Source organism: Cryptomeria japonica, chromosome 10, assembly GCF_030272615.1.
Source record: "Cryptomeria japonica chromosome 10, Sugi_1.0, whole genome shotgun sequence".
In the NCBI taxonomy this organism is placed as follows: Eukaryota; Viridiplantae; Streptophyta; class Pinopsida; order Cupressales; family Cupressaceae; genus Cryptomeria; species Cryptomeria japonica.
In genome coordinates this window covers 386,020,824-386,036,706 of record NC_081414.1, presented here as the reverse complement: position 1 = coordinate 386,036,706, position 15,883 = coordinate 386,020,824, and the positions used below count along the sequence as shown (strand labels likewise).

Here is a 15,883-nt window from a genome sequence, read left to right as displayed (position 1 = left end):
GTAGTGCCAAAACCTTTTACCGAATATCGAGCATCATCACTGATTACCACATGAAGGTTGGTATCCTTTTCTATCAGATCTGAAAGATGTTCACGGTAGCCTGAAATGTGTCTGGAGGCTCCACTGTCAATTATCCAAGTATCACTGTCTATAGGAACATTGCTCGATAGAACGGAGATAAGAAGATAGTCCTCATTTTGTTCAGCGACTTCATTTAAATTGGCTTCCCTTTCCTTAGGATCATTCTGACAATCTCTAGCATAGTGACCATACTTATCACATCTGAAACAACGAATGTGGGAGGAATCTCTTGACTTCTTTCTTGGATCGTAGGAAGAGGGTCTAAAATCTTTGCTTCTCTTTTCTTTCTTCCAATGCCCACCTTTCCTAGACTTAGCTGTGAGAACATGATTATCATCTTTATAGAGTTCTTGTGTTTTCCTCTTACCTCAATGCGAGATTCCTCTTCAATGCAATCAGATTGGAGACGCTCAAAGTTGGGTCGTTCAGCTCTTCCACCAATGCTATGAATGAATGGTTCCCATTCATCAGGTAGACCATTTAATGCAATCATAACAAGTTCTTTATCTGAAATTTGGCAATCAAGAGTACTTAGCTTATCCTTCAGTTCATTGATCTTCATGAAGTAGGCCATGATTGAGTCTTCTTCTTTCATTTTGATGTGAAGTAGCTGTTGCCTTAGAGCAAGAGCCCTGCTGAGGTTGTTAACTTCATACATTCCTTCCAAGTGTTTGATCATTTCCTTGGCTGAAGCAAATTTTGATATGACGGTGACAAGATGATTCTTGACTGATTCAATTATGATCTTTCTGGCCTTGAGAGAGTCTTTCTTGAACTGCTTCAGTTCTTCAACATCTTCAGGAGGGGACAACCTTTCTTCTTCTACGAATTTAAGCAGCTCATTCTCTTCAAGAATCAATAGAATACAAACTTTCCAAGTAGCAAAGTCAAGGGCTCCATCGAGTCTATCTTCAGCCCTCAAACTTAACATTTTAATCTGAAAACAAACAACAACTAGATGCAACCAAATAATTTACTGAAATCTGAAGTTAGTAAAACCTTAGCTCTAATACCATATTAGTTTTTGTGTCTCAGACCAGCAATCAAACTTTCAGTATTTAATTTCAGATTAACATTAAGTAAATGATAAGCAAGTAAACGAAAGAAAGAAAAACAAGTGCACAAGAGACCAACTCGATTACCCTGGGAAAACCTCCAAGTAGGAAAAAAACCGAGCACTAAAGACCCACAGGTCAGATTATGTATTCAATTCTGAATTGTAACAATACAATACTTAGCTCAAATCATGTGACTTAGATCTGGGATCTTCAAACTGCACACTTGAATGAATCAAATCTGCCCTTTTAATACACTAGGTACGCACTTCTATATTCACCAGGTCTTCTCTTTAATGCACCATCTAACAGCAATAAGGGGCACCAAAATTTGCTATATCTTCCTTGGATAAATTCGCCAAGTTCACCTTTTATTTTCGCACACCAAGGAGCACATGAATTTTGCTAAGAGCATGAATGAATGATTGATTTTAACCTTGCCAAATAGTCTTTATTTATATGGTGCATATGCCCTTTTGAAAGGTGTTATATCTTTTATGCAAGCAATTATGTCCATGATTAATAATAAAAGTGATGATTACACTCCCAACCACTCTTATCTTCTCTATTGGCTATTTTGAGACATGCACAAGTTAGTCATTTAGCTATAGGTGACTTAGTTAACAATATTGTCAAACAATATGAGTAAAATTGATGCCATACTTAGTAGTTGACATGATAGAGGGAGAATAATCATGAGATGCATCAATAATTGAAGGGGAGTACGTTTACTAGTATATCTGATAGATTAAATACAAGAAACAATAATACAAATAACAATGCATACCAGACACAGGAGTAAAATATATCTTTATTCGCACATGAAATTATTATAGAGGAGAAGACCAAAGATGGTTGGCCAAGGATTACAATGTTGGTGTTGGAAATAAGCCACACCCGAATCGACGATGGACTAGTCCAAGAGGGGCCAGTAGCTCAGTGGTAGAGCACTCCAACAGCATATGGAAGGTCCTAGGTTCGAGTCCTAGCTGATCCATGTCTCAACATGGTATTAGAGCCAGGTCCAGGCTAGTAGCCCCAAGCACACAAGAGGTGTGGCTTAAGGGGGGGTGTTGTTGTTGGAAATAAGCCACACCCGGACCGACAATGGATTGGTCCAAGAGGGGCCAGTATGTCATGTCCCCTCTTTAGCTCTGTCTAGCAGAGACATGTGAGTCAGCTTATTTTGGGGTCTTGTAGGCTGACAGTGGTGGATAGAGACTCAGTGAGGATATTCAGTGTTTGGGATTTGGTATTCTGGCAGTAGTGGACCAGTTTGGAGTAGTTCCTTAATTTTAGGAGGCATTTCCTTCTTTTGTGGAGGCTATTCCTACTATTTAGGAGGATTTGACAGTACCCAGGCTTGGGTTACCATGAGACTATTCTTTGGGTTCAGTTTCAGGAGATTTGGTTATGTTTCTTAGCTTCTAGGAGCATCCCTAGATTTTAGGGACAAGATTGCTCGAGGATCCATGATTTCCGACAACAATCACAGACAGGTGGCAGGCTCCGTTTCAGACTTGTGGAGTCAGATGAGCATTATACGGCTATTTGGGATATATTTTTAATATTTCCTAAGTTAGTGTCTTATTAATTAAATATAGCTATTTATATAGCTAATTGGAGTAATAAGGGGATTTTGGCTTCTTTTGGTCAGGCAGGCATATGTGTTATAGCTCGTTGGAAAGGTCTTGAATTATTATAACTTATTTTCATCATCAGGAGACTTTCTGGCACCTTGAGTTTTGTTATTTGACGAAAGGGGTGTTTTTCCTATACATAAAGGCCTTTTTAATTAAGAATATGCCATTATTTAATAAAGGTAAAAGCATATTCTCCCTTTAGGGTTCGAGTAGCTTTGAGAGGGAGATAAAAGGAGATGTTGGCTCATTTTTTATTATCTTTTTACATCTTCAAACTTGGCATTTGTGAATTTGCTCTGGGGAGCAATTTCTGGAGAACTGGGACGCAAACCCCAGGGCTTAGATATTGGGACGCAAACCCCAATAGAAGGTTTCAGTAGCTTCATTTGGTTTCAGACTTTGATTGGAGTGCAAGTTCAGCATTGGAAGAGCTTTGGCTTTGGACGTTGGGTATATTGCTTGGCACGTGGGAGTTCCTTGGCTGCCTGGACGTGACTGCAGCAGCCGTACGGCCTCCTTCCAGCTGGCATGTGGGTTGCTGATTGGTATTCATCAGCCATCTCTTTTTTTGTGCGTGGATGGTCTTTCTTGCAGCCGGCAACATTATTTTGGTTGGTAGATACTTTGCTGGCATATCATTTATGTATTTTGCCTGGTACGATTTGTAGCTATTCTGGGTTGGCTGAATATTATATTATTGCACATTATTTTCCAGCCTATTTCATATTTGTTGTTGTTGTTATTCATTGTTTACCTATATCTGGAAAAATACAAACAAAAACAAAAGACACAACCTTTCTGCAACTTCTGTCTCTCTCTGAAAGATCATTTAATAAACAAGAAGAATTTATTTGAAAACAAATAATTAAAATATTACAGCCTGTCAGCTTAAAAGATCCATCAGGGATCTTTCAGTGGTATCAGGGCCTTGATCTTGCCAGCCTGTTGGGTGAAGATCAGTAGTTTGATTTTATATTGAAGCTTGGTTGCAGACCAAATTGGTCATCATGACAGGGTTGTCTAAGAATAAACAAATAGGGAGAAAATTTGAACAAACACCTTCAGGGAGTTCTAGACATTCTAAGGGTACGACTTCATCAACTAGTACAAAGAGGAGGTCTCCTGCAATGACATTGAATGATACAGTTATGAACAACTATGACAAGTATTGTTCCCTTCCGAAAAAGATACGTGACTGTTTTTCCTTCACACAATTCATGGGAATACCCGATGAAGAGGACTTGATGCTTTCGAGTCCACGTCATCAACCAAGGAGGCAACATGAATCATTTGAGAACCAAGGAAGCAGTGGAGGAGCAAAGGAAATGATGTCTGCAAATGAGATTGACAGAAAATTAGTTGATGACTTTGATAGCCAGGCAGATTTGATTGGTGAAAATAAAATCTCAGCATTAGGGAATAATTCATATGAGACTTCTACATCCTTGCAAGGTGTCTTACAGGTGGATTCTGTTGGAGAGTATGACAGTAGAAACAGCTCTGAAGGAATGAATGTTGAGTTACATGAAATAGATGCATTCTCTAGTGAATTAGTTGACTCTATTGTTGAGACCAATTCCATACATGAAGAAAAATCAGAGGTTAGTGTCATAACCCCTCTTTGGGCATAGGATTAAATAAAGACGATAATTAAAACATTTATTAATTAACATTTAATAATATTGGAAAATTGTCTCATTTATGAGACTTCACGATTTTCCTTTAATATACAATTATTAATATTTATTATTTATGATGATTATTATTTATTATTTTATTTTAATATAACGTTCATATTTCAATTACTAATATTATATTAACTATTAAAAGGAGTTTTACCATTAAACACATAAAATAGATATATTGAAAATATGATATAATATTACACTTACCATATAAAATAAATATAAAATATAACAAACATTGTCAAAATACATTATATTTATTATTTGGACTAATATCGTATTAATACGATATCATTGATAGAAACCTATCTACAAAATAAACAATTTATGACTACAAACTAAACGCTCTCCTTAACCACACTAAGGAAGAGCGAATGACTTGTTAGACAAAAGCATTAAGTTAAATGCGGGGAAGATAATCAAAGGTGCCAAGGGTAATTGCGATTCAAACAGGGAGCGGTGGCTCCAACAATCACCATCGCTTACCCCTTCTTCAACGGCCACGACTCTTGGAGGTATCCGCTCCAACACCTTCCCCCGCCAGCATTACAAATGCAAACCGAGAGGAAGGAAGGGACACGGGGGGTGATTAAGGGGACGATATCCATGTGTGATGTTGTTTGCATAATGGACCAATATCTATAATTCATAGAGATATACGATTAAAGAAGCAAGACAGTAATTACTAATCGCATTTATATTTGATTGCAATTGAGGTATAAGCGATTAGTATACACCCGTGATTATGAAAGGTTTGATTTGTTAATGCTGATGTCTAATCACCGATTAGTTATCCACAAAAGGGATGTGATTCATACTCCCAAGGAATCACGATTATATGAGTGCGATTAATGATAATAAGCGATTAAACATTGATTGTGCTGTGACGTGTGGTGACTAATAAAGGAAGACAACTCCTCACTTCCAATCGGTGTAACCTTTCAGAATTACAAGATATATATGGTAGATCAATTCCATTTACTAAAGGGCATTGGAAGTTGGTTTTTATTTAATTCATGTATCCCACGTGGATCTGCTCATTAGAGCATCTTTGTCTTAAGTGTCGAAGGAGGTTGCATACATTTCAGGATTAAAATCCGAGAAAGCCACTCCCATTGTTGCAGGCTTCCAGTCATATCAGAAACAGCACAATTAATATTTGTTGCAAGTATTCATATTCATATTGGAAACAGCAACGTATTGCTTCAAGCAATATCATCATCATATCTATATTGCATATACTTAACGATTGAAATCAGAAGTAGCAATTCATTACTATAGGCGATTGGAGGACAATTAGCATACTTTCCATTGTAAAATCAGAGAAGACTAACATCCAGATCATCTTTGCATAATTATCGGTTTATATCAGATATAGCAGTGATCTATATTCAACATATATACATTATTCTTTGAATAATATTATCAGTATTTATATACAGATCTTATCAATCACATAGTTTAAAACACTCATAAGTAGTATCATTAATCATAATTCATAGTAATTATAGAGGTTTGGAGGAAAGAAGTCTCTTGCAATTGATCTTTGCAAGATAAATGTCCCTATTTCCTAAGTCATAAAATAAGGGGACATTACAGTTAGCATGAATGAAACAACCCATCATAAATCAGATTTTGTGTACTTTGGGGCAGCAGATATAGAGCATTGCCAAAGGTTGAATGGAGATTGGTTAGATAGAGCTATGCAAGCAAAGATGCTTGCTACCCAAGCAAGACAGCACTTGCAAGAGTTCAAGGAAAGATGCAATCAGCTTGATAATGCAAGAAGACAAAGAGAGTCATACATTAGATCGTTATTTCTTCCAAGGGAAGAATGTGTAGATGAAGAGCTTACAAGGGAAAAGCTTCTTGAGGTAAGCCCACAAGAAGAGCATGTTACATTGTGTGAAGAAGAAAGGAGGTATGATTCAAGAAATTCAGTTTGGTCTAGTTTGCCTTATGAAGTCTATGACTTCCCTCTTTTAGAGAGCCCCTTGAAGACTCAAAACATTAATGCTAATATTTACACACTTGATGGACTAGCCACAAGTGACATATCCATTTGTGTGGAATGGAACATATTTCATTTCAAATTGGCTAATCATGCATCATCTACAATGAAAGGACAGTTATTAAGGTCACATGAGGCATTTTATCTTAAAGAGCTTATTATGGAATCCAAGAGATTGTCTACTAAGAAGATCTTGCATTTTGATAATGTTTGGTTTGTTTTGCATACTACACCTTGGAGACAACTGGTAAGGAAAAGCATAGCAATCATGGAGGTGAAGGTATGGATTAGATTAAAGGCAGCTATGGAAGCTATAAATCCATGTTACTTGCAGTAGGGTACACTTCATAGGTCAACATTCATGAAAGGAGACCCTACCCTCAAGAACAATACAAGGAATGGAGACACCTTGGGAAGGTTTGAACATAATTTTGATTTCCTAAATTGGGACATAAATATTTTGATTTCATATGGGCACAAATCCAAGAAGGATAGTGAAGACAACTATAGCATGGTTGACATTTATGAAAGGATAAATAAGCATGAGGTTGTGGTGGGAACTTCTATTTGCCCACAATCTGATTTTATAATAGCAGTTAGAGAAGAACACAAATCAGATTGTATGTTGGTGTCTCACCTTTATGATGTTGACACTTTGCTTGAGTGTAAGGATGTCCTAATCTCAAGTCTTGATATGTTACTTGATTGGACTGCCAAGTGTATGCAAGTGTACTCTTGCATTGAAGTTTTCCAAGGTAATGGAAGAAAGGCTACAATCATTCCTAAGTCTATGATTAAGGACAGCAGCATCATCCTCTTTCAATTACATGAATTTGCAGCTCCTATTCGTGGAGCAAGTAGTGAAATTGAATTTGCAAATGTTGGTATACATGATACATTGGTTAAGCATGGTTATTTTGATGATGTCTCTTCCAAGAGGACTGGATTTGTTTATATCAAAACAACAGTATTAAATCAGTCTAAAGAAGTTAGTAACGTACACTACTCCATACATAATGAGGAGCAAGACTTATCTTATGCTGAGTTTGTAGTTGATGTTGATAGTAGTACTTCAGTTGAGACAAGAAAAATCAATAACACACCGACAATAGGCATATCAGCAATGAACGAAGAGCCAAGGAAGCTAATGGTTATTGTTGAAGATGTGGCAGCCAAGAGTGTGTAGGTACAATTCAGTGTTGAAGACTTCAAAGGAAACACAAGGAAAGGTAATAACAGTGAGCTAGCAGCCCATACTCATGTAGAAGACAATGTTATCGAGTCATCTAATGTTGGCATTCAATTTTGGGAAGATAGACATGGGACAAGTCAAGAGTTGGTGATGTTTGATGATTCGAAAGAAAGTATAAAGGAGGAGCCCAAAATTCTGATTAGAGACAACAGTTGTGTACATTCTCATTCTCGAGAGTTTGCCACCATGATACATGGAATAACAAATGAAGGATATTCTATAAGTGATAGCACTCAAAATGCTTGTGTTATTTTTTATAAAGAGGTACTCGTAAGAGTTGATGACATGACACAAATGCATGACAGTCATTCTGATTTTTATAACAGCAGTAAAATACCTTTCTTTTTCAAGTTAATGCAAATTCTAAGCATGAAGAGACGAGTGCTAGAGATTCTACCATGGGTGTTACACAAGGTGAATTCATGTTGTGCGATAAGCTTGATGATGCATCTCACCATGGGACTGATTTTATGCGCTTTGGAGCAGCTCAGATAGAACAGTTTGGAAGGTTGAATGAAGGGGGTCTAGAAAGAGCATGGCAGGTTAAGTTGTTTTTTGTCCAGACAAGGCAACACTTACAACAAATCAAGGAGCGCCACAAACGTTTAAATTAGGCAAGACAACAAAGAGTTGCATATCTTCGATCACACTTTCTTCCAAGAAAAGAAGACTTAGAGATTGAGCATAAGCAAAGTATGTATGTTGATTGCAAACCAATTTTAGAGGAGTCACATATTGCATCATTGGATTTTCATGATGATCACAAATTTGAAGGATATGCAATCATGGATGAGCACAGTGACTTTATGGATATCATTTGTAGTGGAACAACCACCCAAGAAACAATTTTGTTTGGTGATAAGGGCATCTACAATTCTTCTTTGGATGTGTCACAAATTTCATGTGATATGGCAGCTATGTGTTTGTTGGTTGGTGATTCAATCTTCCTTGACTCTCCAGTAGTTAGTGGCTATCCTACTGCGATTTCCCATGCACTTGCAGATTTATCATGGTCTACATCAACTCTTGAGTTGCATGGGAGTGTGAAGAGATATGACTACTTGATGGACATTGAGATCGGGATCAATATCCTTGGTTGGCATTGGTATAATAACATTTACAACCTCATTCATGATGCTGGTCTAAGTTATAACAATAGCTTATGGCTAGCTGAGAAGCTCAAACCTCGTTTTTACAGACCATATAGAGTATTCAGGCGAGTTGGAGAGGTTGCTTATGAGGTTGAGTTACCACCTGGCAGTAAAATTCATAATGTGTTTCACGTGTCATGCTTGAAGAAGGCCCTGGGACAACATATTACAGCATCACCCGATTTGCCTCCCATGGACGAGGAAGGTAAATTGACTCTGGTTCCTGAGGAGATTCTTGAGGTGAGGGAACGACGACTGAGAAACTGGGTGATTCGGGAGTATTTTGTACGCTGGAGAGGTCTTCCCATAGAGGATGCCACTTGGGAGGGTGAGTCTATTTTGTAGCATCTAGCTTTGCAGTTGCTTGTGGGCAAGCATCTCTGAGAGGGGAGGACTGTCATGTCCCCTCTTTAGCTCTGTCTAGCAGAGACATGTGAGTCAGCTTATTTTGGGGTCTTGTAGGCTAACAGTGGTGGATAGAGACTCAGTGAGGATACTCAGTGTTTGGGATTTGGTATTCTGGCAGTAGTGGACCAGTTTGGAGCAATTCCTTAATTTTAGGAGGCATTTCCTTCTTTTGTGGAGGCTATTCCTACTATTTAGGAGGATTTGACAGTACCCAGGCTTGGGTTACCATGAGACTATTCCTTGGGTTCAGTTTCAGGAGATTTGGGTATGTTTCCTAGCTTCTAGGAGCATCCCTAGATTTTAGGGACAAGATTGCTCGAGGATCCATGATTTCCGACAACAGTCACAGACAGGTGGCAGGCTCTGTTTCAGACTTGTGGAGTCAGATGAGCATTATACGGCTATTTGGGATATATTTTTAATATTTCCTAAGTTAGCGTCTTATTAATTAAATAAAGCTATTTATATAGCTAATTGGAGTAATAAGGGGATTTTGGCTTCTTCTGGTGAGGCAGGCATATGTGTTATAGCTCGTTGGAAAGGTCTTGAATTATTATAGCTTATTTTCATCATCTGGAGACCTTCTGACACCTTGAGTTTTGTTATTTGACGAAAGGGGTGTTTTTCCTATACATAAAGGCCTTTTTAATTAAGAATATGCCATTATTTAATAAAGGTAAAAGCATATTCTCCCTTTAGGGTTCGAGTAGCTTTGAGAGGGAGATAAAAGGAGATGTTGGCTCATTTTTTATTATCTTTTTACATCTTCAAACTTGGCATTTGTGAATTTGTTCTGAGGAGCGATTTCTGGAGAACTGGGACACAAACCCCAGGGCTTAGATATTGGGATGCAAACCCCAATAGAAGGTTTCAGCAGCTTCATTTGGTTTTAGACTTTGATTGGAGTGCAAGTTCAGCATTGGAAGAGCTTTGGCTTTGGACGTTGGGTATATTGCTTGGCACGTGGGAGTTCCTTGGTTGCCTGGACGTGATTGCAGCAGCCGTACGAGCTCCTTCCAGCTGGCATGTGGGTTGCTGATTGGTATTCATCAGCCATCTCTTTTTTTGTGCGTGGATGGTCTTTCTTGCAGCCGGCAACATTATTTTGGTTGGTAGATACTTTGCTGGCATATCATTTATGTATTTTGCCTGGTACGATTTGTAGCTATTCTAGGTTGGCTGAATATTATATTATTGCACATTATTTTCTAGCCTATTTCATATTTGTTGCTGTTGTTATTCATTGTTTACCTATATCTGGAAAAATACAAACAAAAACAAAAGACACAACCTTTCTGCAACTTCTTTCTCTCTCTGAAAGATCATTTAATAAACAGGAAGAATTTATTTTAAAACAAATAATTAAAAAATTACAGCTTGTCAGCTTAAAAGATCCATCAGGGATCTTTCACAGTAGCTCAGTGGTAGAGCACTCCAGCAGTGTATGGAAGGTCCTAGGTTCGAGTCCTAGCTGGTCCATGTCTCAACACTATGGAGGTGAATTTCAGCAGCTAGTTAGACTTCTGGGAGCGAAAACTCCCCAGAGATAGGTGAATTGGACGAAACCCCAGTTCACAGTTGAGAGGAATCCACATAGGGTTTCTATTGGTTCTTCAGAAGACATTTCTTTCAGCAAATTTCAGAGTTATATTGCAGATTTTGGAGGGTTTGGAATCACCCTAGGGCAACCGCTTCATTCCTAGAGCTAGCTGTACCTCTTCCATAGCTGGCTGTACCATCCAGCAGGCTCCAAGTTGCATATCATGGTCGTACCAATCCAAAAAGGGTTTGGGTCTCGTGCAAGCTTTATAGTCAACATATTCCAGCAATGATTTGGTGACCTCAGCAAGCTACAGGGGTTAATTTTGATCCGTATTGTTGTTTCTGCCAATAAACTAAATAATCTTGCCTGGAGGCTAGGCGTGGGGCTTAGTCATTCCCCAATTTTATTTAGAATTTGTTTTTGATAATTATTGTTTTTGGGCACATGTGATGGTTAATGATGATGGATGCTACGCTTATGCTATCAAAGCTATTGTTGAACCTTTGTTTGTAATTCTACTAATTGAATTAAAAGTGAATTTCATTATCAAGTTTTGAATTGAGGTTATTTGTCTACATAGGTTATGGCTTTGTATACAACTTAATTACTTGATTCTTGGAATCAAGTATCATCTATATGTTGTTATTTCCAATTATTGTGTGCATTGAAATGACGGTCTCTATTTTTAGCTGGTAAGAAGGTGTTGATATCATGTTTAGACTAGCTGTTTCACTTTCATCCATAAAATCTCACTTACAAGACACAATTGTATCAATTTGATGCTTGTATCTATGTCAAAAAAATAGGCAAGTAGTCATTTCATTAATACAAAACCCCAAGAGGATATTGTATAGTGTTGATATTTGCAAATCTTATTTATATGGTTTTAACTTTATATTAAAAATCCCCTAATTTGCAGATATCCAAACACAAAATATGCATTACAAAACAGGTTTAGGTTGTAGTTGTATTATAGTTAATTTTAAACCCAAACACATTTCTTGGCATGGCTTTTCAGTTAGCTATTTAGGTATGTGGTTACAAATTTGTACAACCATACTATATATATTATATTAAAAATATATAAAATACCCATAATTTGCACAAAAAAGGTACATAGTTGAAAACTACATATATATAGACCAGTTTGAGTTCACTGACAAGATTTTTGAGGCATGACTAGAATGTAGTGTCAGACTTTAGCATTTTAGATCAGGACAGTGTAATATCCTGTTATTGGATATTTAATCCGCATGCAAAATTTCTAATTTTTCACTCACGGACATTTTGTCAAATAGTTGGTATCTAACTGGTTAGATTGTGTTTAAACAATTTTGTTTGTGGACCATGACCATAGCACGAATTCCATAGATTCAAATATTTAAATTTATGTCAAAAACGTAAAGCTATTGCATTGTTAATTCTTCCTTCTACTCTATTCACTACTGATACAAGTACACGTACTTAGAAATTACATAGGCAATAATATCATTTAATAAATCATCAATATTGTATATTCTAAAAGGTTGACTTACTTGACATGCTTATATGCTCGAGGTGGTTGCCAATCTGCTGTTGACTGGTCAAACCTAAACATCAGCATTCATTCCTCATACTTTGACTGGACCCTTGAAAAAGTCCACACACCAACACCCACCTTAACACTTCCTTGGTTCTCCAAATCTCCTTAAGACTTAGTACGACACTCCTCCTTAACATGGTACGACAGTTTGCATATGTTGAGTAAATAAAAAGCAGTGATATCTTTTTCATATGCTACGCCATCCTTATGCGATCTCCCAATCAGCAAAATTGACTTCTCTAGGGGTTGGCCTTGAATATTAAGAGTCTCATAAACCTCCAAATTAGAATCGCTGCCCTCTCTATTTGATGTTATGTGGTATGGCTAGGGTAATCTCAGCTGAAATTATATATAATTTCATTCTTTGCTAGACATGCACCCACAACACAAAATCTACTTCCAAATACCACTTGCACAAACTGCATTTTAATTATTAATCAAAAACTTATTGATTGCCTATAAATTTAATAAATTTGTGTCTGGAATCTACAACCCTGACTAACTTTGAAATCTTTATAGATAAATCGATCTGCTCCACATTCTGTAAATCTGAACAAAATGATAAAGAACAATAATTTTTTGTTTGCTTGCAAATCTCCTTATAATGCCTTCCTGAATGTTTTGAAATATGTTTTATATAGATCACTTTTAAATATTAAACTTCTCATAAGTGACATTATGATATTTCTTTTATTCCATTTTCTCGCTAATAAAGTGTTCCTCTTAAAATCTTCCGTTGACATAAAATAAGTCACTTTATTAAAAACAACCATGGTTCAACACTAAATTATTTAAATACGAATAATCCTAAAAAAGCTTAGAACTATTCAATATTTCATTAATTAATTATTTTTATGACCTTTAAATAATTAAAAAAATTAATTATCATTAAATTTATTTATTTTTTGATAGCTTAATTTTAGTCATTTAACTATTATAATGTCAAATAAAAGGGGACATTTGATACAAAAGCAGCTTATAGATTTTAGTGCTAAAGTAATATATAGGACGTTTAGCTAAACTTAATTTATAATTTCCTTAGTCATTTCATAGATATCTTCTTTGACATCCTTTTAACTAAATGTATTCTTGATAATTCTGTCTGGTTTTTTTCTTAACAGTACATTTATGTTGCAGATTCTACATAAAAAAGTGTATGAACAATCCACATAATCAATTTTTAAGAATAAAGGGAAAATATATATATGTAAATAGACAGCTAGATATTAGAGATAATATGTAAAGGAAACAAGAGCATATAGAAACCATAGCAGAGGATTTAGGAAGCATCAACACGCATCTAGTTTATTTATCTGTGAGTCTCTACGCAAAGGTATGTACGTGTTTAGAAAATCCTATCTTAATGGGTATTTTGGCATGTATTTGAATTCTTAGGATTTACAAAACAAAATGATTGAACTTTGTGATGCTGCTAAAATTTTAAAAAAAATAACACCATTGCATATATTACATAATATGTTGTCTTACAGGATGCCATAGCAATAGTTTCCGGACAAGACGTAAAGCCCAAATATTTGGAAACCTGTCCAAGAAGACATCTAAGGTAATCAAGAGTCTCATTGATACATTACATGGTAGAATGAAATATTTACCAAACAAATGGTCTACAGTTAAAAAATTACTAGGAAGTGAATGTGCTTGTAAAAATTAAAATACTTATAATGGTGGTGGCAGAAATATCATACCCTAGCTTAAGAGGGTCTCTCTGTTTGATTTGCTGTGCAAAAGCCTCCTCAGAACACTCCCAAGAAGCGGGCCAAACTTCCTGCATATTTTCATCTCAAATCATGGCCAACTAGATGCACAATCATATGGGGAAACTATAGAATATGTATGACTGCTATCACGACCCTAGATTAAGGAAACTTTAAATTAACTTAATGGAAACTTATCAGATAATGATAAAAAGGTGTGCCTAAGATCCATATATTTCATAAGGTAAATACAAAAAAAACCTACCGATTGATTCGATACACTTCCCATAGTCTGATGTTGATAATGTGGAGAACTTCCAGGAAGGAGAATGCACATTTCCATAAGTGCTCGCAATCTAGTCTTGCAACAGGACAAAATTGTTAACCCAATCACATTATTGAAAACTGCAGATAAGCATATTAATATCTAATATATGAATCAATCTATAATTGGGAATAAATACAAAATCGCCAACTGATCATAATATCTAGACACAGCAACAAAATAAATACCATACAAAGCACCCATTTTCTATCTTTCTAGCCTTCTGAATGAAAATTCCTTTTTCTGAAAGAAGAGAGCCATGAAAAATTTATCCACAAACTCACACTTCACAAACAGAATGCTCACAAAGGATTAAGAAAAATCTTAAATCAGTTTCTACAATATAAACCTCCTCACAAATAAGATTTTATGTAAAAAGATAATGTCCATTTTCACGAAGAACAAATCTATCTTACTTTAAACAGTTTTTGAAATCATCAAAATGTCACTAATTTGCACTTGGCAAATGTTTCTTCCTGCACTCTCCTGTATACCCATATTGGGAGCAGAATATATGTTTTTAACTAGAAGGAAATGCAAGGAAATATTTCCCGGGATGTTTTTCTTTTAGAGACTATTAGTAAACGCCATTGGTAGTCTATGATTATAATTTACATGGGGCGTTTTGGACACTGTTTCTTTCTTTTATAGGAAGAGTGTCCAACAAAACTAATAATTTACAAACAGAATGCTCACATACAAATAGAAAAAAAATTATTTGTATCAAATGCTTTGATACAATCCTCTTTCATCGACAAGATTGTAGGTATAACATTTATCTGCATTTTTAAAGAACAAAATGTATGTTGTTTAGCCATAGTTTGGAATCACGAAAATGTCGTTATTTTGCATCTATTTAAGTTTTCCTTCTGCACCCTACACGCTTCTATATATCTAAATTGGGAAGATAAATATATTCTTAAGTTGCCAGCTCTGATACGAGAAAAGGTACAGGTACGAATTACGGGTATGCTGGTACAGAAATTATTTTCTTGGTTACAGTACATTTCGGTATGGTATGTGTGTGTGTATTACAAAAAAAAATATTGAAATATATACAGAATTGTAAATATTTGAAGTATGATACTTCATCATTGATCAATGCAAAATGTCAAAATGGTAATGATAAAGATAAATACTAAATGCCAATTGATAGTTCAGAATTTCAATATTATGTCATATGCCATATAATATACATCATATATGTCTAAGGTCACGATTCAAATGAAAATTGTTACAATTACAAAATTGGAATTAATACAATAAAAAATAATAATTGTCTTCAACATTCATCAATCATCAAAAGGATCTAGATCAAGAACATTGTTTGGTTCAAGTTCAACATCATTTTAACCACAAGTAAATGCATTGCCACTCCGACTAGGTGCATCATGTATAAGGGTCTCATCATCATCATCATCATCTATAGTGA

At 35.9% G+C, this 15,883-nt stretch overlaps 1 protein-coding gene across 4 annotated transcripts in view; it reads right to left on the bottom strand.

Annotated features, from left to right (window-relative positions):
- LOC131071684 (uncharacterized) overlaps positions 1–15,883 on the bottom strand; it is a 413,522-nt gene that overhangs the window by 52,872 nt on the left and 344,767 nt on the right. For 3 of the 4 annotated variants that reach the window (XM_058007625.2, XM_058007623.2, XM_058007626.2), the window contains 3 exons: positions 14,392–14,482; positions 14,118–14,197; positions 13,900–13,954 (listed from right to left, as the gene is read on the bottom strand). In XM_058007625.2, coding sequence (XP_057863608.2) covers positions 13,900–13,954; positions 14,118–14,197; positions 14,392–14,482 — 226 coding nt within the window. Of the gene's footprint in view, positions 1–13,882; positions 13,955–14,117; positions 14,198–14,391; positions 14,483–15,883 lie in introns of all 4 variants that reach the window. The other variant, XM_058007624.2, reaches the window with a different exon arrangement.